The sequence below is a fragment of the Pinus tabuliformis genome, chromosome 5_1 (assembly GCF_031772625.1).
Source record: "Pinus tabuliformis cultivar Carrire ecotype Pingquan chromosome 5_1, CPIR1, whole genome shotgun sequence".
Lineage (NCBI taxonomy): Eukaryota > Viridiplantae > Streptophyta > Pinopsida > Pinales > Pinaceae > Pinus > Pinus tabuliformis.
In genome coordinates, this window is record NC_142305.1 from 889,423,308 (window position 1) to 889,447,689 (window position 24,382).

General features: G+C 38.7%; 1 protein-coding gene across 6 annotated transcripts in view; it reads right to left on the reverse strand.

Moving 5' to 3' along the window:
* Positions 1 to 11,980: 11,980 nt before the first annotated feature.
* Positions 11,981 to 24,382, reverse strand: part of LOC149167665 (S-adenosyl-L-methionine-dependent methyltransferases superfamily protein) — a 298,474-nt gene continuing 286,072 nt past the window's right edge. For 2 of the 6 annotated variants that reach the window (XM_089433072.1, XM_089433071.1), the window contains exons 11-12: positions 14,197 to 14,294; positions 13,389 to 13,900 (exon numbers count right to left, since the gene is read on the reverse strand). In XM_089433072.1, coding sequence (XP_089289198.1) covers positions 13,712 to 13,900; positions 14,197 to 14,294 — 287 coding nt within the window. In that variant the 3' untranslated portion in view covers positions 13,389 to 13,711. Of the gene's footprint in view, positions 13,229 to 13,388; positions 13,901 to 14,196; positions 14,295 to 24,382 lie in introns of those variants that run through there. The other 4 variants (XR_016260954.1, XR_016260952.1, XR_016260953.1 and 1 more) reach the window with 4 other exon arrangements.

Here is a 24,382-nt window from a genome sequence, read left to right on the forward strand (position 1 = left end):
AATGTAATTCAAGAGTTTGCAAGAAGGCCAACTTCCTCAGATCATATCTCTGCAAATATAGTGCGAAAAGCTCTGAAATTCGGACCCGAGGTTTAGAACGATTTCGACCCAAATGGGTTTTTTTTTAGCATCTGAAACGTCGCAGAAGAAAAGTTATAGCACAAATGCCACGATGACATGTTTGGAGCAACGAAACCCTAGAATCCAAAGCTTTGATACCAAATGTTATGAAACCAACTCACAAAAAGATAGAAAAGATAGATCAACGCCTTAGAATTCAACCTCTTCGAAGGGGCAACCTTCTTTACATTACATAAATGAGCAATTCTTAGATGATACAAACGACAAAATCTCCTTTCTATATATAGGAGTCTATGGGGTCACAATATAACCAAGCCGACCTAACAATAATAATATAAATGCACAAAAATAACAATAGAGGGATTCTATGGGGCACAGTAATAACAATTTGGGGACAACAAAGGCACAACAATATTAATAAGAGATACAACTACAATAGTAATAGGGGAATCACTAGTATTATAGGGCCCTAACATCCAATAAAGAAAAAGCCTCAAGTTTCTTAAACTTTGTAACTAATTCGAATATGCTCCAAACTTATTAAAACCAAAAAACTTTATTAAAATATAATAAAATATAAAAAGTAAAGAGTCCCCATTATTTATTGACAAGTAAGTTTGAAAGAATGAGGTGGTTGTTAAATGCTACAACAATTGGCGGTGTACTGGACGAAACAGTTATCTCTATTATAACAAATGAAATTTTAATAACTAAAGGAATAAGACTTAGAAAGATCAGAATGTTGAAATTTAGATTGTTTGAAATAACTCTGAATAAAACACAACTCATTACTTTGCAAACTTCATAACTTGTTATTTATAAGAACCTACATTATCTTTGTTAATCATTTTATCAGTTGAAATGATGAAATAAAGAACTATTGAAGCTTTGCATTAAGATTGACTTACTTGTCACTGGTAGAGCCACTACTGCTAGGTACAACCACTACTGCCAGCATGCGTCCATAGCCTCAACAGGGTTACCATTTAACCAAGTAATACTAGTATCCCATCCACTATAATAGATCTTAGAGCTATTAATTTTTTTCTAAAACTTTTATTTTAATTGCTTGAAAGCCATTGTCCTGGTTTGGTAGCCAGATGTTGACAATGTCATTCACAAGTTATAATGATATTGAACAAGTCAGCTCATGATGAGACCTCTTGTCTTACAGTCTTGTAACCATAAGCCATTATCCTAGCTTGGTGACCAGTTGTGATAATGTCAATATCATTAGTTCCCCATGATCATGGTAAGTTGGCTCATAATGAGACCCCTTATCCTTCAAGTTTAAATATTTTTGAATTACACTCTAAAAATGTAAAATTAGTGGATGGGGAGGTAAAATTGCTCCTTAAGAGTTATGGATGACAATTGAATTCATAAGGTGCTAAAACTTTGAAATAGTCTTTATTTTTTTAAAGAAATTGTAAATGATAGATCAAAGGATAACAAGATCTTTTAATGTTTCAAGTTATGAAAAATTCACAAGCTAATGGAGACAAAGATATCAGATATTAAAATAGGTGCAATACTAAACCTCAATATGATAATTTCTTTCTAAATAATTCTCTTTTAATTCATAAATTTCATATTAATGATGAGAGAACCAAATATGAAGTCAAACGAGTGTTATTCAACACAACGAATCCAAGGACATCGATATGTACATATGATCATTCACATATTTACAACATAATATGAATTCTCAAGAAAAAAATATCTTTAAGATTAACCCATTTACGGGAAGAGAATCTCTCTTTCCCTATAAATCTTGGAGGATAAAAGTTGATCGGTCAATCTTTTCAACGATCGGAAATGGGCCAAGCCAAAGTTTCTAGAACTTTGTATGTTTTTCCTTTTTTCATGGCCTTTACCCCATTTCATAACCAACTCACCAATTTCAAAAAAATTGCCTACTAAACTTGCATCAAATCAAGACTTGACTGTATGTTGATGTTGGGTATGAGTTTGTTTGGATTTATCTCTTCCTTCTTCTAGTTTTAAAATTTTAGACAATCTTAATTGTAAAGAAGAGCAAGGTTGTTCCTCACCAAATTGCACTAGGGCTAGTGAAGGTGTAACATTTGAGGTGTAACATTCAATTTAAGACATACCAAATAGGATATGATATTGGAGGAGGCACCTAAATTTACTAAAGAATTATGAACGTTTTTGTTTAAGATTTCAAAAGTTAACAATAACAAAGGAGTATGATATTTAGATCTATCTCCAATCAATATAACATCGGAAGGATCGATTTTATCTATAGGAATATTTGGGGGTTTATGTTTTCCTCTTGAGGCTTTTGAAGTAACTGCAGTTGAAGGTGATAGGGATGCACGAATATCATTCAACTCATTAAGTAACATTTTATGTTGTTGTTTCAGTTTACTAACCTCATATAAAGAAATATTAGCTTTAGTCTTTTCATGACCTCTACAATATTATATTCGATGCTCTCTAAAACTATCAAAGTTCTAGATGATGAAGGTGGTGGAAAGGAACCTTAGAACTACTCGGAGAAGAATCAGAAGACTGAGAAGGAATCTTTTTAGTCATACCTTTCTCTTTAGTTGAAAGAGTAGAAGATTTTTTATTTTTTTTTTGCTTGATGAAGTGGTATCAACGGGTCCTTTGCTTCTAGTACTTACTGGCAAAGCTTCTTCTTCTCCTTCATTCTCCGAAGTGGTCAGGATAAAGTCCCATAAGCCATGAGCTTCGACTATCTCTTCTTCTTGTGCTTCATCGACAAATGCATATGCTTCTTCCTCTTCTTCATCGTCATCAGACTCTGCATTTGATATTTCAGCAGGTGGTTGAGATTGTGAAGGTTGATTCCTTTTAAAAGGTCTATAGGATTTCCTTGAGGATTCAACAACTTGTTTTTTAATTTCAACCATCTCATTTGACATTGTTTTCAACACTTTCTGTAATCCTTCCAAATCAAAAGGATCTTTAGAAACCTTTTTCTTAGACTCATCTTTGAAGGTTACTTTCTTGGTCTATTTTCTTTCTTCGATGGCAGACTTCTTTTCAAGAGCTAGAACTCTTTTCTCAACAGATAAAGCTTCTTTCATGTTATCTACAAGTACTGTTTTCTGAGCTCTATCTACAAACATCGCAATATTTGAAGGAAGGGCACTAATATACCATTCAATTTGTACATCAACACCATGTCTGGAGGTAGTTGGGATTTTATTTAATAATTTGTTGAATCTTGAATTAAAGTCTTTGATTTTCTCATTTGGGTTAGATTTAATATTTAATAAATCATTGATCAAGGTAGCTATTGTTCAATCATCCCCAAAAAATTTCAAGAACTGTTCTTCAAATGTATCCCAATATTTGATTGATCTAGCTGGTAAAGAGAAATACCAAGACCCTGCAGATCCTTCAAATGTATAAGGGAATAGTCTACAAACTACATCTTCTTCCAAAACCCCATTGAGATTGATTGCCAACATAAAATTATGAAGATGTTCCTCTGCAGGTAAACCATCATCTAGATTATATTTAGGTAACCATCTTTCTGGGTGCTTAGGAAGAGGATGTAAAGGTGGTGTCATTGCAACTACTCCTGGGTTATTCCATGGTCTGTTTGGTTGATTTTCCATTCTTGGAGTATTAGGACCAGAAGAAGTTGTACTTGATGAAGAGGTTGTGGGAGATTTGACAGTTGAAGAGGTTTCCCCTGTAGTACTACTGATTACAATAGCACTAGTCGACTGTGGAAGAGGAATGTGAATGGAAGAAGGGGATAAAGGATGATAGGAAGAAGGAAAAGGAGAATGAGAAGAAGCGGGATCGATAAAAGGAGTATGAGGTGGAGAAGATGATATAATCCCACTAGTTGAAGATTCAATATCTGGAGTATGTTTCTTTTTCCTATGAGTGGGAAATGGAAATTCAAAAGGCTTAATTCTAAGCTTCTCACTCTGAGATCTAGTTAAAACTCTAGAAGATTGAAGAGATGAAGTGACACTTCTTAAGATAGATCGGTCTGAGCAACTTGTTCTCTGGAAATTGAAATTCCTTCCAATCTCTGAATTAAAGTTTGCACTTCAGGAGATTCTGTAGGTGGTTTTGTATGAGTAAAAGTTTGAATGATTGGTTTTAGAAGTGAGTTAAGAGATTTAGTGGTTGGTTCAACAACTTCAGATCTAGAACTAGGAGATTTAGAATGAGATCTTGAAGTTGGTGGAGACTTTGAGGGGGAATGACTCTTAGAATGACCTTTAGTTTTAGGATGAGACTTTGTTGCCATTCATAGTCTGATGGCCCTCCTTCTAGCGCCAAAAATGTTGATGGTACTGAATGACTGCATCAACATTAGGGGAAACCACCCGGTCAGGACCTTAGAACAGATCATTTTCCATTTGGAATGATGGCTCTGACTGAAATTATAAGACCAGTTTCCCTTTCTATAAAACAATATGAAATGGAGTAAATAAATATATAATGCTCTAATAGAAATAGAAACTGAAATAAAAACTAATATACTATTATTTATCCCACGTAAGTTGATGGTGAATGTAATTATAAAGATTTAACAATTATCATAACAATATAGATCATCATGTAATTATGAAGTTAACTCAAAGAAAGAAAACTAATTTAATTAAATAGTTAATCAAATTAGTTGGTCAAATCGCCACATATACTGAGATCTCGTTGTTCACATATAATTTGAAATTTCAATTGGACACGTCAATAGTTATAATGAGAGATTGTTTTAACACATATATTGTGAACAAAAACAAAATTCGATTCTACTCTAAGCAAATAAACAGATAAAAGATAATAGTACCTTATACACCATGGATCTGCTCATCATAGAAAGGAAATGGTTCAACTTGATATTAAGAAAAACCTTATTAACAGTAGTGCAACTTAAGCTTCCCCTTACAAAAATTCAGAACCCATGTGTCTATCTGAGAGAGGGAATTTATAGTTTCTTAACAAAAGATCAAGATAGAAAATCTAACAACAACTTCAAGCGGTCTTAAACAGAAGTAACTATAAGAAACACATTTGGAATTAGTTACAACAAATTTACCATGCTTGGGAAGAAGATTTTCCTCCGATGCGATGTTGCAACTCAAATATATCAATCAGATTTTTCAGTTTGGGTGGAGATTTTGGTTAAATCCACATCTAACTCATGAAGATGACATCTCTCAACGCTGGAAGCCTCTGTATGGTGGTTTTCGATAGACATCGAAGCATTAGCCATTGACTATGTGGTTTTACTAAGAATTGACAATGTTGCTCTAAGTTAATTGTAGTTAATTGATCAATAATCTTGACCTGTTTCTTGGAACATTCCTGCCACGTCTTAGTCAAAAGTTTGATATCGGGTAAGTGCCTTCGAGACAACTCAAAATGAGATTAGATTGGAGTAAATTATCACTAGTTTCCTCAATGATATTACTTGAAATATCCCGAGCCTGGTAAACTGCTACCTTTGCTTTTGCTTGCTTTATGTGAATCTCCCATTCTCTGTAAAACAATTTCTTTTGGGGCTCTTTGATTTTAGGAAGATTGGATTATCTTCCTTCCACACTTTCCTGCCAAGTTAGGAAACCAAAAATCTTCTCCTATGTCTCTTCAAAGTAATTTTTCATATATGATAGTTGATCTACCAGAGAGTTTGTCGTCTTGCATTGATCATGAATAATTGCCAATTTCTGGCAAAAGACTATCTGTTGTTGGCAAGAAGATTGTTTAACTCTTTAGCCTCTTTCTTGAATTCTTCCAATTCTGCATTGATATTCATATGTTCAATTCTTTTATGCATCTCTTGAATCTATGCATCTATGACATGTGTATCTATTCCATACTGAATTTTGAGAGAATCAAATCTTTGTTGAAGCTTTGTCACCTGTGACTGCCAGTGCTTTGTTATCTTCTGCTTTTCTGCTTCAATACTTTGTTCCAACATGAAATTTTCTCCTCTTTCTCCTTGAGCAGTTGTTGTACCTCTATAGCTTTATCAATAGTGGTTGAGGCATAAGCACTTGTAAATTGAGTAAGTTTGCCCAATTCCTCTGTTGGAGTTGTTGTGGAGCCTTTCCATAATACTTCAAAAGATGCATTACCAAGGACTAATGCCTGGGACTGATCGAGCTTTCTCTTCTTTCTCTCCCTCCTTACTACAACTTTGTGCTGAGGGTTGTAGAAAATGTCCAATGGAGGAATCTCCTCAATCTTTAAAACAACTTCAGAAGAAGGAAATGTTGGTATAATTTTTATATCCTTGTCATCCAAAAGCTTCTCAGGAACCTTCATTGTTTTAGGAGTTTGTTCAGGATTCTTTAAGGTGTCCTGAACCTTCATTTGTTGAGCAATCTTAACAACTTGAGACTCATCAGTGTTGGAATTTAAAGCTTGATTATATTATTTCCAGATCTCTTCTAACCTAGCATCAAACACAAATCCTTCTACCTGAGAAGAAGAAAAGGCAATTGTTACTTTTGGTTGAGAAGAATCAAATTACTGTATACAACCAACAACTTTAGCATCATCATTAATAATTTTCTCTTGAGGAACCTGCAATGAATCTATGGGAAGTTTCGCTAGCCTAGAGGCTCTGTATTGTGTAAACTGATTCATTTCTTCAAGGATCAATTGTTCTTTTGCTCTTTGTGCCACCAGCGAATAAGAAGAAGCCTTTTTAAATAAATCATCAAATTTATCAAGCTCATGAACAAACTGTCAGATACTTTGTGTAGTTTTGATCTTTTTAACCACAATATGAGGATCATATTGCCTATTAGGTATAATAGGAAAACCAATAGCTTGAATAGCATGTATTTCAATTTGTGCATGCTTATAATTGTCTAAAACAAATATACCAAATTGAGCTGGGAAAGAAAGCCACATATTTTTGTTGGATTCTTTCAAGACTTTGGAAATACCATTAGCAACAGTTTGATAAGTTATCTCCCTACTCAGAAGTTTATCTGGGATGAACAATGGTAAAACATGAGGGTTTGCTAAACTTCCATATACCCTGATATAGGTAAATGATTCCTCACCAAACCAATTCCCCACTCGAAGAGATCAAATTCGGCTTCTAGAGACATTTGAGGTGGCTTTGTATCAAAGATAACCTGATAGGTTGGTAATCTGACCCTATGGAAGATTTGATAGAAATGTTGATGATATTTTGAGTCCCATAAAATATCATGATAAACATGAAAGGGAATCGGGTCTTGTAGAGTCCATTTCCAACCCATAGATAAAAATTCCCAAGAAAAACATAAAGCATCTGTAATATAGGCACTCATATAGAAATGAGGGACTATATTTTCAGAAACTTTGTGTTTACTTTTAAAGGCTAAAATATGGGTAGTTAAATTGTCTGAAAGCATAGTGGCCTAATCAAATATAAACCCTTCTGAAGCTCCATCTATTAGAGGTACCCATTGATCAAGAAATTTATGTACATTTGGTAGTGCATGAAGCCTACACATCATAGCAGCAATTTGGGAATAAGGACCAACAAGAGAGTCTACAACATACTTACCACTATCTTCTCTTTTGTGTTTGTTTGAGTCCTTTCTCCAGCCTCTAATTCACTCTAATGCATGTCCATGTTCTTTAAGAAATGCCTCAACATATTCCTTGTCATATTTGCATTGTGGTTCAGGAAGATGATACATTTATTGCAAATCCTCATTGGTAAAAGACCTAATGACTGTGTGCTTACTTGTAAAAATTCGCCTATCAACAATACTTAGATTATCCACAACCCACCAAACCATATCGATATAGGGAAGAAGTCTCGGTGTGGCTGCAATTCTGTGTAGAAAAAAATTTGCCACGTCACTGGAAGTTGTATTTGAAACCAGGATGGTATCATCAACAATCATTGTTCTCTGAGTAACCTTGGATTCTTCAAAGAATTTGTACATTGCTTCCCATGAAGAATGCCCAGAATCTTTGGTACAAATTGTATCAGAAAACAGTCCTGGCATAGCAGTCTTTTCATCAATATCTTCTATTAAAGGAGCAGTGGATTGTTGTTGTGTTATAGCTTTATTCTTGCCATTTCCTGCCTTTGACATTTCTTCGTTATTCTGGGAATCGGAGCTTGCCTGAATATAAAACACAGAGATCAGTGGAATACTCTCTTTAGCCAAGACTTAGCGCAAACAATGCAATTTACAATCATAAGCTTTTCCTTTTAAGCAAATCTTCACAATATCAAGGAGAAATGAATGAAGGAATGTAGAATTTTGAGAACCATAAATCCACATTATCAATCATTAAGTGTGCAAGTGAGGAATCACGTGAGCTTACCATGTCAGCTCATCGAAGGAATTATATCGAAGAATTATGTTGAAGAGCTACAATAAACTAAAACTCCAATGTGAAAAAGTTCTTATGGAACAACGGTCATGAAGGATTCTCGAGTGAAAAAGTTCCGATGAAAGAGGCGTGAGGTCTATAGAATTATATTGGGGGTTTCAATAAAATACTTTTGATGGATCTAGAAGAGTTCTGATGGAAATATTAAAGGCTTTAAAAGGATATCAGAGATGCAATTAAAATAGAACTTCGATATGGGATGTGCTAATACAATAAATGGTAAGTTGTGCGGTCGACGAGAGGCATATAATATTACTTTATGGAAAAGCGCACTGGCCTTTTATAAATATTAACAAAACCTTTTATATGACTCTTTCAATAAAGCAAGAATCAAGGAGGAGCTTTATCGTAACAAACTTTAAAAGAATGTTACGATATAATAGAACTCCGATATAACTTTAACATTGAGAGTAGGGCCCATCGGAGTTTTGGGTTCTCACAATATGTTTTAAATTGTAACTCCGATATGAGAAGTTCCGATAAGGAAAAGCCTCAAGCTTCTTAAACTTTGTAACTAATTCAAATATGCTCCAAAGTTATTAAAACCAAAATACTTTATTAAAAGAAAATAAAATATAAAAAGTAAAGGGTCTCCATTATTTATTGACAACTAAGTTTGAAAAAATGGGAGGGTTGTTGAATGCTACAACATGTCCTAATGTTCCTTTCCACCATTACACTTTGTTTTCAAGAATAGGGCACTGTGAATTCAAGTTTGATGCCCTAATATTCACAAAATGCCTTCAAGGCATTCGAAGCATACTCGCCACCATTGTTACACCTAGGCCTCTTTAGCATATTCTTGGTTTCCTTCTCCGCTAAGGCCTAGGACAATTTAAATTGTTCCATCGTTTCTAGTTTCTCCTTCAAGAAATAAACAAACACTATTCTTGAAAAACCAACAATGAAGGTTATGAAATACGTTGCTTCACTAGGATACAAAGATTGCAATTGTCCACAAATGTTTGAGTGAACAAGCTCCAACAATTTCTCATGTCAATGGGCATCATCAATCGAGAAAGGAAATCAATGTTGTTTGCTAAAAATGTATTTCACAACTATGATATGAAAATATACATTCCAAATCTCCGCCAAACATCTTTCTCATGGTCTAAATTGATTGTACACTAATATACCTATTAACACTAATTTCTTCACCTTATAAATTAGTACAAAATCTTTAAAAGTTAGCAGTAGAAATCAGTGAACATATAGGAAAATCTGTTCGGAGTGTCACTAGCAAATTTCCCTCTCAGTTTGGGCAAGGGCTTGCCAACCTCAGGGAAGTGTCCCTAGTCTTTGTGCCTCCTGTTCTAACCTGTAAATTTGCATAACACACAAAGCAACAAGATAACAACATTTTGACTGGCAAGTTAGCAGTCAAACAAGTGTGTAAAAATCCTTAAGTTTAAAATGTTGAACAGTCCTTCGCAAATCAACCCTTTATATGGAAAATTGTTGTGAGAAGAAAGTGTATCTAAATGGCTAACTTCCCAAATAAATAGCTAAAAACTCTTAATAATTTGCACAACAATAACATTGAATCAAATAAACCAAAATGTCAAAACTAAAATTTATTCCATGAGAGCCAAAAAATTAGCTGCACCAAGATGACTTTCACAGAACTTGAATACAAAAATACCTAGACACAAAGTAATAAGAGCTAGAAAAGAGAGAAAATATGGAGAGAAGAATGTATGGAGGAAAATGCACAAGGAGAGAAAAATTAAATTGCTCATTTTCCATGTCAACTCATCCTTTGCCAACTCATTGATGATTCATCCCATTTCATGCCACTTGTCCACTCACATTTTTTGCCACATGTCAACCCCTCAAACTAGGGTTGCGGAGAGCACTCCCCCCCTCAAGAACTCGCTCCCAATTCGCACTCCGCTCAGGAGCTAGTTTGGAGCATGCTCCCTTTAAAAAAAACACTCCCTAATTTTTAAGGAGCGATTAGGGAAGCTCCCTAGCCTTTTTTGCAAAAAGAAAAAATGTAACATTCCAAATGCAATTTTTTTCAAAGAAACAAATATTTTTTTAGTGGGGCAGCCTAATGATCAAGCTTATGGCCCTATTATTGACATGTGATTCATGGTAATGTCAATGAAATGACTCAGGATGTTTGAGAGTGATTCCAACCTCATTGGATTTCACATATGGAGAAAGTAAAATTTTAGATCTCATTCAAAATCCAGCAGACTTATCAGTGTTTTAGGATTTCAGGATTGGGGGGATTACAATGTTTCCATTGGATTTTTTCATGTATTAGGGTATGGAACTCATATTTAATCAAGAGCGCCAATCCTTCTATGTACCTTGATGTTAGTGACATTCTATCATGACCCTATAAAAATGTACCCATCACTCAAAAAAATTCTTGTCTTGACATGCTATGTTTTTTCTATCTTATGTTAGTGCTTAGAGGATGATATTAATGACAAAGATCCCTATACAGATCCAGAGGTAATGACAAAGATACCTCTAGATATTAATGCTTAGAGGGTGATATTAATGACAAAGATCCTGATTTTCCAACAAGACTAAAAAATTAGACATTTCTCGTGGCGGCAAGAGCCCCAGGCATTAGCAATAGATAATAGATTTACTTGTCTTTTCTAGTTTCTAGTAGTTTTTATAATTGTTGACTCTTTCATATTTACTATGATATTTTTTGTAAACAATATATGGCTATTTAAGTTTGAAGTTTGAAATTGGCAATTATAACTCATTGGTAATGAATTATGAATATGATGCTTTGTGAAAGTTGAAAGTTGTTTCATTTCATTTTATAACATTTCATTTTATGTTAGATATTATTTGTTGTAATGGTTACACTTAGCTTACAAGTACAACTTTGTTGATCAATGATGATAAATGTTATATATTGAATTTTGAAAGCTTGAAACTTAAGATTGATGAATAATGAGACTCAATATGTTGTATGCTACTATCTTACTAACTTGTGGACGTGGTTGATGAAGATTATGACTTCTAGATTATTGTTGTTATATGGTTCAATCTATGTTTTTTATGCTATCTAATTTATCATTCTACATGCTGTTGTTGACATATATGCATCAAAATATAAAAATTATAAAAAATATATATTATATAAAAAAAATCTCTCCCCGAATTGCTCCCAAACCAGGAGCTTCTGAAAATGTCGCTCCCGCTCCCGCTCCCCATTTTCGCTTTCGCTCCTGCTCCCAAGTAACCTTGCCTCAAACTGCCACCTTTTGCTGCTAAAAATAGATGTGCCAAAATAGGAAAGAGTAGAAAATATCTGGAATAGATAGGGGGCCACTGCCATATATATCATGCCCAAGAATAGGCACTGCTAAAAATAGAAATCTCACTGCCTGCCCCCAATATTATACTCATTGGACTCAAACTCTGATGGCGAACCAAAATATGCTATCAATGCTCCCATGCAATGACTACTAAAAATAGAAAAAACTCAAATTCTGATGAAACCACCACGATCAAACTTAGAACTGAATGGGGAACATGCACCAACTGCTAAAAGTAGAACTGTCTCATATTTGAATGAAAACACTGTCATTCGACTCAGAATGCAGTGGGGAACTTGAATGTGTAATCAACCCTGACATGGGACCACTGCTAAAAATACAAAGTCTTCAAAATCTCATGAAATCAAACTCATTGGATTCATTTTTCAATAAGGAATCCAAATCCATGATCAAAATCGACATGTAAGTACTACTAAAAATAGAAAGCGCTTGCATGTCACCTGTAAGTTGCTCATCGGACTTAGAATCTCACAGGGATTACAAATATGCCATCATCTCAACATGCGAGTCCTCGGACAAAACCTGCTAAAAATAGTAAGTGTCATTCATGTCACCCAAAGAAGCATCACTGGAATCCCAAGTTCATAAGGACTCCGAATATGTGATTGGTACTGCTGTAGCATCGCTGGAGCTCTGCCTCCTACAACATAGGAAACCTGCTAAAAATAGAAACTTTCTCCAATCTGTGTAAAAATGTGTCTAAACTATCATTGAATGAATTCTGTAACTAGACTCCCTGTGAACCAACCCACAGCCTGTATCCATATCTGCCTCTAAATTTGCAAGGGGCATATTCAGGGATTAACAATACCCAAGTCCATGTTCCCAAATGGCATCATTAATTTGACCACCAACATGCAATGCATCAGTCACATATGCACAAAATCTATACAAGTTACCTTTCCGCACTACACTCGCAATAATCACCTTTCCATCACAATGCTTGAGCTTGCCTCCCACTGCATCAAATTCCACTGTCAATATAGCAAGTGCAATTCAGCTCACTACTGTTGTAATCATGTAGGAACATGCAAGACACTGTGATTCTCTTTGCTGACACCATCTGGCATTGTCACTGAGACAATCCCATACAACTTCATGCTTTTCTCCACCTAGAAATGTCACAACCATTCCCCTTCCAGAAGACTCATTTGCTAAATGATGCTCCCATAGAGTTTACATCGTGAGTTAACCCAGAATCCAAATACCAATTTCTAGAAGAAACAACCACTGCCTTATTTCTGTGAAGAGTTGGTCCAAAGAGATATCAGCCTCATCACTCTTCTTTCCTTTCTCACTAATGAACTTCCTGAGTTTGACCATCTATGTAGCAGGTGGCTTCAACTCTTTCGCATTCAGAGTGTCAAGCAGATCCCTTTCTAGAAATAACATCTCCATTCAAAGTTTCCATAAGCTAAACCCCTGTCCATCGAATTGCTGTACCATATGCTGAGATTCTGCAGCAATACTCAGCCATTTAAAAAGAAACTCTACCTATGAAGAATTTTACTGTGAAGGGTAACACTGGCAAAAATATAAGTTGGGAGCTAAAACACTGTGCAAACAACCTATAGCTCTGATAACATATATAAAGAAAAACACATTTACAGAAACAGGAATTCAAATCCGATGTAATACAAAAATATTGCAGAAGGAATTAAACCTCTGACAACTTCACAATGTTTCAGACATCTGAAATAAAGTTTCTGCACACACAAAAAGAGGTTGCTTCATTTCATTGCTATACACTATATATACAACAAAAATACATAAGCAGAGTATGAGATTACCACCACCCCAGGCAGCCCAGATATTTGAACTGCGTGCGATTGGATTATATTGACTTTCACACTCTGTGGCCGCCTATTTACAGCAGTGTAAAGATTGCCAGCTTGATATATCTCCCTTTCAATTAAGATGCATTGAAACTATTAGGCAAATCAATCCAAGATTCTCTCATTTTGTCTACAATCGTTTAAGTCTTGTTGATTATCAATGGGCTGTTGAAACCTCAGTTCTGTTGGTCCTGGACCCAAAATACTAGGCAGGTTTTGCTTCTTTGTTTCGACATCAGAGTGTTCACCAACCTCCTCTATTGTATGTCGCTTTTGGTCAGCAATCCTTTCACCCTGGAAAGACACAAGGAACGGTATGTTAGTTGAACAGTAGGTAAAGATCAAACATTCTAACTTCTATTCATTGACCACATTAAAATAAAATTAAACGGTCACTAATAAAATCAATTCCTTCTCAATCTTGTCCTTTCTTGAACACCCTATGACCACATGTATGATAATATTTTCTAGTTGGATATTTCTATGAAGAAACTAATGTGTTTCTATCTAGAATGAAATAGCCTCTGCATTGACTATAATGGGACCATTATTTTTATATCGTTCTGTAATTTGTTCTTCAACCCACCAACCTCTCTTGTAGGATGTGTACTGCGTGGTATTCGATTTCCTCCATCTTTATAGTATGACCTTGATGTATGATGCCTCTCATTATGGCCCCCATGCTCACCTATGGCCAGCAATATATCATTTTAGCGATTAAAAGAGTGAGCTTTTAGAAAAGTCTGCAATAACCACTATACAGTTCACATGTTATAACAGTTTTGGGACCATCTCAAAAATGGTTAAAAATTCCAAAATTTAGGCAAGTTTCTAGAATATTAAAAACATTTTCAATAAGAACGTATCATATTTCAAAAATTTTCCAGGAAATGAAGGCAATATGCAAAACTTGATCCTTCCCCATGTAATTCCTGAATCTAGTCTATTTTTTTACTGTGCACAGCTCCTTATTCGTAAATTATTATTTCAGCAAAACATGTGACCAAGTCTGATGATGATCTCTCAGAAATGAATATAGCCATGGAGATATAATTCTAAAATACTATTGAGTAAATTTTATAACATTATTGTATATGGTTGTGCAAGAATGTCATGAAAATGAAATTTATCCTTGTAATAAATTGAAGAACTTTCCACCCATGGGGCCCATAGAGCAGACGGTGACTTGTCAGGGTGTTTTGTTAAGGCACTCCATGGTGTAAAGATTCACCGGTTCAAAACTCTATGGGAAAACATCCATCGATGCTAAGGGCTGGTGTGGCCTAGGCTGGGTGCGATAGCCAAGTGATTTTGACTGCTAAGATGCCCATAGATCACAGCTACTCAAGCCACAGGTCAGGGATGCTTGTCATCTCAAGACTCATTACAATTGATAAATATTACAATACCACTTGACAAATCCTGGCAAAGCTCTAGCAAAATATTTCTTCACCTCCACAAGTCGATCTAACCCCTAGAAGGCTCACAGCCTCCCTCTGCAATCTGACACGGCCTTGCACTGGGAAATATGACCTGTACGGCCTCACACGTGCAGCTCCTGGACCATCTAATGCTCATGGCCGGGATGGAATCAGCCTCCTAGCGTGTCTGGAAACGTGTACGGTCCTTCTGGCAATCTTGTACAACCTCCCCATGGAAAATACGGCCTCCACAAAGAATCTCAGCCTTTCTTAGAGAAAACATGACCCTCCTGGAATCCTCACAACCTCAATAACTCGGCTTCCTTGTCTGCAGAAAAACTGTGGAAGAATTTCCTTCAGATCTTGGAAAACTGGAAGAACATTGACGAACGAAAACCCCGAAAAATATTCATTGCTTCAACTGTTGTTGAAACCCTCGCTGGTGTCAACCTAATCACAATGATCATTGATCTCCAAAATTGCCCATCGATTTCCTTAATAATCTCTAGTTGAGAAATCAAGAGCCAAGATCTAGTTCTGAAATGATCTAATCAATGGTTAAGATCAGTGAGAAACTTTTCTAGAAGTCTCTAAAGGAAAATCGACCATGTCTCAATTATTACTAATTAATTAATAAATTTAACTAAGTTAAAACTTAGAAAAATAATTAAAACTAATTAATTTATTTAACTAAGACATTTCCATTCAAAAGAATAACTTGGGCTTGGAGATATTTTCAGCTCTTGTATTCCTAGCCTCACTGACACCACCTGAGGCTAGAACACCTATCCAAGCTACATCAACTAACACTCCCTCTTAGCGAGGAAGGTATTCTATGTTGTACACCACCGTGTTCAGTGCTCACATCTAGAACACCTATCACCTTAAGTACCCCATGGCCCATTCCACTATGCCACAACTCTCCTGGACTACTATAGCTGCAAGCGATGAGTGCAAACTCATCCTCCAACCAACTAGAAAGCTCATCTACGGCTACCATTGTATGCTTCTCACCCTTCTTGTCACCCTTCTTCTTGTGTGGGAAATTGCTACAGTAGTCACCAAACTCATGATAACCATAACACTTAATCTTCGACGTGTCCTTTTCCTCCTTGGAGTTGGACCCTTTATTGGATCCCTTCTTCACTTTTCCCTTACTCACAAGAGCAACTTCTCAATGTCATCTCCCTTCTACTTGAAATTGCTGCTAGTACCACTATTTCCTTTCACAAGGCTTAGTCGAAGCTCCTCCTATGTGAAGTTGTTCCACAAGCGATCCCAACTACGAAAATCAAATCATCCACTAACCACTTGCACGAAAACATCCCATTCCTTATGAAACCAATTCAGGGTTGTTCTCACAAGCTCTTTGTCATCGACCATCTCTCCAATGACTGCTAGCTTATCTCTAACTTTCCTGATGTGAGCAGGATAACTAACAACAAGCTTCTCTCTTAGGATCATTTTCCAATTCATATCTTTATCCAAAAAAAGTTTTTGGATGGCATCCCACATCTTCTTGGTCATATCTTCTTCTGCCAAACGTCGAACAATGTGGTCCTTGAAGCTATCTAGAATAATGTGCCTACACTTGGCATCATCTTTCCCATACTCATGCAACATGATAAGATCTATTGGTACAACAATGTGTGTTGTAGCAAACTCCTTCATCCCATGCTCTTACAAAATAAGAAGGCACCGGATTCTCCAAACACCAAAGTTAGATGCACCATCCAACCTATCTTGATCCCCCAACCCTGTTGAAGCCATTACTAAATCCCTCGAGAGAAAATAAAAAATAAATATCTCTTCTACTAGCTAACAAAAATACCTGGAAAACCTCAGGTTCTCCCTTTGCAAGTGATCTCAGTGTCTCTGAGAATTTTTGGCTTTCTTGGAAAACAATATGTCATGTCCCTTCCTAAATTAATTTGGAACAAGACTAATTATTGCATTTTGAGGCCAATTTTGGAGATAGTGGGGCCCATTCAATTTTATTAGGAGATTAGACTTAAAAGACATTATTTTGAGGTGGTTAAGTTTTGCATGGAGGTGGTTAAGTGAGGGCCCACAATGGAGGTAAAATTGGAGGGAAAAGTGCTCCACGAAATCTATATAAGGAAGGCAACTCTCCTCATTTCATTCATCTTTGGCATATCAAATTTCTCTTTGGTTACTCGAGCTGCTTAGCCGAGTCACTTGCTGTTTAGCAAGAGTTCTTCAAGCGGAGAGCTCACCCTTTCTTCGAGGGACTTCGAGTGCCACCCTAGAGAGGTTCATCTACATTATTTTAGAGGAGGTTTTCATTGTGATTTCCAGCAATTGTATCCAGTGTCTCCAGGTGGTGCGTATTCCTGGAGGATGCAGTGAGGAGAGGCCGAGTTGTGATTTTGACATCTCTCAGAGGAGCTTTGGCTAGGAGAAATTTTGGAAGGGAGGCTTGGGTGTTTTGCTGCATTTTGGATGAGTTTTTGAGTTGAGAGAGAAAGCTTTTATTCAGTGGGGCTTTCGCATTTCCTGGGCCAGCACAGAGGGAGAATATTGTGCACACGTGGGAGGTGGAGTCTCATCTATTGAGGTTGATCCTTGTCAGGAGAGAAATGGAAACAATAGCAGAGGTGATTGCTTCTCTTTCGGAGCATTGGAGGAGAATTTTGTTGGTATATTTGCAGGTTGCGTGCTTCAGCGGTTTTGGAGGGTGTAGGGCCTCTTGGGGGTCAATTTTGGAAGGTCAAAATCCAGCCAAACCATTTCTAGTTTTTTATGGATTTTCTGAGGAGTTCGCGGTTAAAATTTCAAAATTTTCTGGATGATATTCGGGACTGAAATCCTAATTCTTATAACAGGGCGAATTGCTAGTTAGCTGGCACCATTTTGTGGGTTCGACTTTGGCTTGGAGATAGGCCAAACCCTTTCTAGGTTTTTGTGGGTATTGGTCAAGGAGATTGAGGTTAAATTTGCAGCATTTTTTGAGCACTGGAGATGGAGTTTCTTGCAATCCCTTTCCAGCCAGTAGTGTTGTTTCTACGCAGCGCAGAACATTAGAGTAGTCATTTCCAACATTTGAGATCATTGTATTATCACCTAGCTTCTGTCACGCTTGCCATTGAGGAAAAACTAGGTGCATTCCTCCATACTATTGTACTTTCTCCATTGATTAATAAAATGGCTCAGTTGGTTCTTATTTCTAGAGTTTTTATGAGCATTTGCTGATTGTTTAAAAAAAAATGTTGTTAATCGTTTTTTCTTTGCATATCACTATGTCATGTCCCTTCTCAAATGTATTAGTCTCGAGGTGAAGCTACACAATTTTGGCATCATTTTTGGCTTAGGAGGAGGACCCCACACACAGAACTTAGGAACTATAGGCAATTCGACTTTATTTTTGGTAGCTAGTGGAATGTGGGGGCCACCCACATGAATAATTCAAACTTGGGCAAGAAATGCATTGGAGGGAATCGAATTAGTGGAAGGAGGGGCCCACAAGAGGCTAAGGGGACCCAAAGTGATAAAAGAGGAAGGAGCTCTCATTTTCCAGCATTTTGATCATTTGACAAACAAACTTACCTTTGTACGCTCTGCTGCTTAGTGAGTCTACGGTTGTTTAGCCACGAGTCTTCTGCAAGGAAGATTCAACCTCTAATTCGGGGATTATCCGTACCCGCCCTAGGGAGGCTATTCCACAAAGTTTGCAGGAGTTCCAACATCGACATACATTCCATCCAGCCACGCAGAGGAGGAGACTGCGTACTTTTTGGGCAGCCAGAAACACGCAGAAGAGGATTGAGCCAGCCGGGAGGTCCCTAGCTTGCTGGGAGTTCCGGGAGCAGGAAAGGTAGTGGGCTGAGGACATTTTCTCTGAGTTTTGCAGCCAGCCAGTCAGTGATTACAGCAGTACACATTTCTGGGCAGAGGAACTGCACAGAGGCCTCTGGCAGCAAATTCGTGGGGCTTAGGAGAGCAGCCATCCAGGCCAAGGATCATCCGGGGAGCAAGGAATCAGTTATCACAGGTGAACCCAGCATTTGAGGGGTGTTTCCAGGTGGATTTGCAGGTTGTTTCCTGCAAATCGAATTTGGCAGTAGTAGCTAGAGAGGGGCTCCAAGGAGGCCGAAAATCCAAATTCAACCAGAGAAATTCCTATTTGGATTTTTCTAGGTTTTGTCCAAGGAGTCTAAGGCTTAAAGAACATAATTTTCTGCGCGGCTTTTGAGCACATTCTAGCAAGTCGGAGTCAGCAGAACAACAGTTTTACTGGGACAGCGCAGTGCAGAGTGGTGCAGCAATCGTGCAGCCATCACCTCAGCTATTCCATCACCTGGGTTTGGTCCAACTTGTCCTCGAGACAAACCCAGTTGCACCACTTTATTTATATTGTACCTATGTTCTCAAATTTTATAATATATGGCTCTGCAGTTCCATATTTATAGTGTTTTATGAGTATATAATGCATGTTTTTAATTTTATGTTGTTACATTGTTTATTTGTTTAGAATACCACTTATATTCCTACTTAGGAACTTTACACATTGTTTATTTAAGTTTGGAACATTACAGTGGTATCAGAGCATGATCTTGGCCTAGTTGTGGGTAACCAGTAAGATCATAGGGGATTTGAGCATGTATGCAAAGTGACGGGTTACACCATACACCACCCATGGCTTAAGGGAGATTCAGTATGCAGGAATTCTGGGGTGGAATCCGCTAGAACGATGAGAGGTTGGCTCGGTTGAGGAAGGTGTCAAACTAGATCCATCATTGTCCTTACAGCAGAGACACTAGAGGTGCACAAGTCATGGGAGTATAGCCACCTACACCATGTGGGGAAAGCCAACAAAATTTGGGCACCAGATCATCTAAAAAGGAGCAGGTAGGACAGGGACAGTTAGAGGGTGAGACCAGGGGCACTTTTACTGGTGGAGACCTACCTTTAGATATCAGGAGCCTGAGGAAGAGGTTGAGCATGATGCTGAGAGCCCACAGTATGGTGAGGAGCACATCGATATACCCGGTGTGGCGAAGGATTCACCTTTATTAAATACCTCTTTGATAGCCCCAGTTGACACCTTGGCAGAGAGGATAGAACCTACACACAGAGTCATCTACTGAGGAAGTGCCACCCATGGACGAGATGTTGATAGTTGCTGAGGTATCCAGAGTTGTGATAGAGTCTATAGCTGATAGATACCCACAACAGTTTCATCAGTTCCATGCCGACCTTCTAGCATTGAGAGAGGAGGCCACGACGGTACGACAAGCCATTCTACAGCAAAAAGAGGAGCTAAAGGGCATGAGAGTGGTTTGTCCCGAGTCAGCAGCCAAACTGACTCGCGTTAGGGAACAATTGGATTCCCTAATGGTATAACTAGAGTGCACATTAGAGCATCAGAGAAGCCCTCTTCAAACATACATAGATGGGGCTTGTAGCGTAAGTAGTTTACCTTTGCACCTTAGAGAGGGAGAGGCAGAGCCACCTCGACATATTTTATGTGTTGACCAAGCGGATGAGATGAGGTGACATGAGAGACACAGGATGCAGCATTCGCAGGATGGAGAGCTTGTCCTACATATGAGAGTTTGTATATTCAATCCCTCTCTTGGGGTTGGATGGTGAGAAATTCTGAGTTGGTACCTGTGCAGTGAGCTATGGAGATGGTAGTGGACTGACATGAAGCTCAGCAGGAGCTTTCATGCATTGGGGATACTGGAGGCCCAGACTGGCATTAAGATCCAGGTGGGACTACCTATCATTCCCAGGATATACCAGTTGACTGCGACCGTGGTGGTGTAGTTGGCCTAGGGGTTGAGCACACACATTCACTAGGGGACTTTTGGCTAGTACCAACGGCCAACCAATTTGTGGGCAGATTCCTTGGGTTATCTTGGTATGATAGTTCTGCATGGGATCACACGACAATCATCATACTCTGGCGGGAGTTTGTCGAAGGAGGTGGCACCAATAGGCCACCTGACAGTGCCTTGTATGGAGCTAGGGATTCTTCACATTTGTGTGGGGCATGGAGGACATGGAGGAGCAGAACAGTGGTGGCATTGTTATTGGTACCTAGGGAGATTCACTTCTTGGGTCCTTCAAGGAGGATTTAGAGGGGATATCCCTTCATCAGAGAGCATAGTGATGCGACAGTGGAGGTGATAATACAAGTTGGGTGCAAGCCGACGCATATGGGCACAGCTTTAGGCCATCACATCTAGGGATGGGTAGGAGCATCTAGCATGGAGCAGTGGTTTGCAGATGGGCATGGAGACGCATGGGGGTGTGTCGTAGTATGTTGGACTGCATTGTGGAGTGGGAGTGCCTCACATCGCATTGAGTACATGCGAGGCGTGAAAGGTGTAGTGGCATAGGTGGGACACAGGACAATACAGGATGGTATAGCCGTAGCTAGGAGTATCCAGTGGTGTACCGAGACAGGTTGCGGTGTACAATGACATGTCGAGGAGTGCGGCCATACTGGGTGGTATGCAATGGCAGATGATGCGGCGCAGCGAACGCTTGGAGCATTGCCTCCCAAGAGACTTATGGACAGGGGCACTACGTGTACCATTGGATGCAACCCACCTAGGATCGATGAGGACACTGTTGAGCATCTGGGGACACCATGTTTAGTGGAGACAGGGCTTCGAGGGGGTTATCAGCAGATCCAAGACAGAGAGGGGGTCGTCCATAGGATTACTCTTGAGCATTCTGGCGGACTCTTGATCATACCCATCCTCCTCTAGTGTTGTTTACAGTTGCAGAGTGTTTGTTTGTTGCCCCTTGACACTCTCCATTCAGGCAACAGGGCTTGGGAGGCTCACCCTAGGCAGTTGGATGAGACACCTTGTGTCATGAGCCAAGAGGAGACTCTCCAGTTGAGACACTTGGTAGGTGCACAAGTTGACAAATACAGGCTTAGGGATGGCATGGTTGATTGTCGAGGTAGCATATGTTCCACCCCTAGGCTCACACTTGGGGAGGTGACCAAGAGGGAGTTACATGGTGCTTTTACAGTTGGACAGCTCAAGGCATTAGGTGAGCATGAGGTGTGGACGACGGTAGTCCTTGTTGGCAAGATGATGCCTAGTCTTCCGGCAGTACCCGGGCACATCATCAAGACTTGGGATAGCAGATCTCGCTCTGTGATTTGGCAAGCACAGAGCAACTAGATATTCGCGGCACAGGTTCTTGATGCTCAGTGTCTACCTATTGATACCTACAAGAGACAGAGAAAAGGCACAGAGGGGTCCCAACAGCTAGCAACATAACACAACAGCAGGCAGAGAGGATTTGTGGTTGTGGACCTCTAGTATGGTTATGGGATCTAGGGATCCAATGGATTGATGGGATACTCCACTCCTCAGTGAACCTGGTCAGAATGACAGGCACACTGATTCATTCACAGGTAGACACATGGGGAGTCACCAAGGCCCTCACCACAGGGCGAGGCAAATTGTTGCTCAGGATTGGGGCCAGCCATGGGGTAATAGGCGTTGGCACTATTGAGGCGCTTTGGCAGGTGGGCCTAACCTCGATCATTGCATAGATTGTGACCGGGAATTATGCGAGAGGAGCTTATGGTACGAGCGTGCTAGACAATTAGTGATGACCAAAGTGTCACGAGGTCAACAGGATAGTTTCTTGCTACGCTGGGCAAGGGGCACTAGCATCACAGTACTTAGCAGTTCAACTACCCATAGGGGTGAGCCGGTCTCTACAAAAGATGGTCATCCAGATTTTCCACCGCGTTTCCGTGATTCGTTGATGGCATGGGAGACTTCATCAACATGGCAGGATGGCCAACAAGAGGATTTCCAGTGGAGCTCATGCAAGAGAGGCTTCATTTGCATGGGGATTGAGTTGTATCTTCAGGGGGCCACAATCAAAGTGCATGGGGTGGACTGTTCGGTAGAGCATCTTCATGAGTATTTGGACGGATAGTGAGAGGAGCAAGGGGTGATCCACATTGATCAGGTTGGCGTGGGATTCGGGTATCAAGGGACTCCTTCAATATAGGATAGTACAACAATCAAGGACAATCCAATGGCATATTTGGGATCCTGGTGAAGTTTGCAGCGACAGTGGGGATCCACAGTCAGAGAGGGCGCTTGTTTAGGCACTGCTTGAGGACAAGCAATTTTTGGTGCATTGGAGGAGCTTGCTAGATGAGGATGCTACTTGGGAGGGCGAGCACATACTTGAGCATCTAGCACTGAAGTTTCTTGGGGACAAGCAACATTTGGGAGGGGAGGACTATCATGTCCCTTCCTAAATTAATTTGGAACAAGACTAATTATTGCATTTTGGGGCCAATTTTGGAGATAATGGGGCCCATTCGATTTTATTAGGAGATTAGACTTAGGAGAAGTTATTTTGAGGCCTTGAGGCACCACTATCAATCAACCAATGATCTAATGTATCCGGAGGAGAGGCGGTGGTGAAGGCAGAAATAAGTTAAAATTATTTTTGCTTTACAACATTAACTTCTTCATACCTGGAGTTTCTCGAAGGATATCAATGCAAAAGTTTAAAATCTACATTGAAGAATCAAACCCTAGATTGAAGAATTTGTCTACACCAGTAAAAGTTTTGGATTCTCCAAGTCATCATTAAAATACCACAGACTCTCATCAAGTTGAAGAGATCTACAATGTAAGGTAACCCAATGTATAGACATCCAAGAGAAGGACTTCAAGGACTAAGATCACATCATCTTAGAGAGAGTCAAAACCTTAGAAGCATTTCTGATCTACACTCATTGATAACCAAAGAAGTCGAAGTATCTTGAAGGCTAGATGGCATTATCATCATCTTCAAAAGTTATAAGGCAAGTTCCCTTTCATTGAAGCAAAGATGCCCTCCTTATCCTTGAAAAATATCATCCAAGGAAGCATCAAAAACATCCTCATCGATCACCATAAAAGGAGCAATCTCCTTTATTGAAGAAGGGCCTTTCATTTGGAAGAAGATCATCCAAAAAGGGGCTCTAATACATCTTCTTTAACCACCATCAAAGTGATCAAGTTGAAGATTTCATCTTCACTTGTCAAGTATCTTTCATTCTATAATCAAATTTGGTAAAATGACTTCGTTTTGCAAGGAGATCTATAAGCTGGTTGGGTCATCGAAATTCATTGCATGGAAAAGGAGGATAGACATAGTCCTCAAAGAAAGTGAATTCATTGAACATATCAATGAAAAGGTCTCCTTTGAATACATCGAAAGGGATTCTTATGAAAGGTCCCCTCATATAGCAGTATTGGAGACATCAAAGAGATATATATGATAAGTTGGTAGAACTATTCTCTGAAGATGCGATAAAGAAGGTCACATCACTTAGATCTGATCTACACAAATT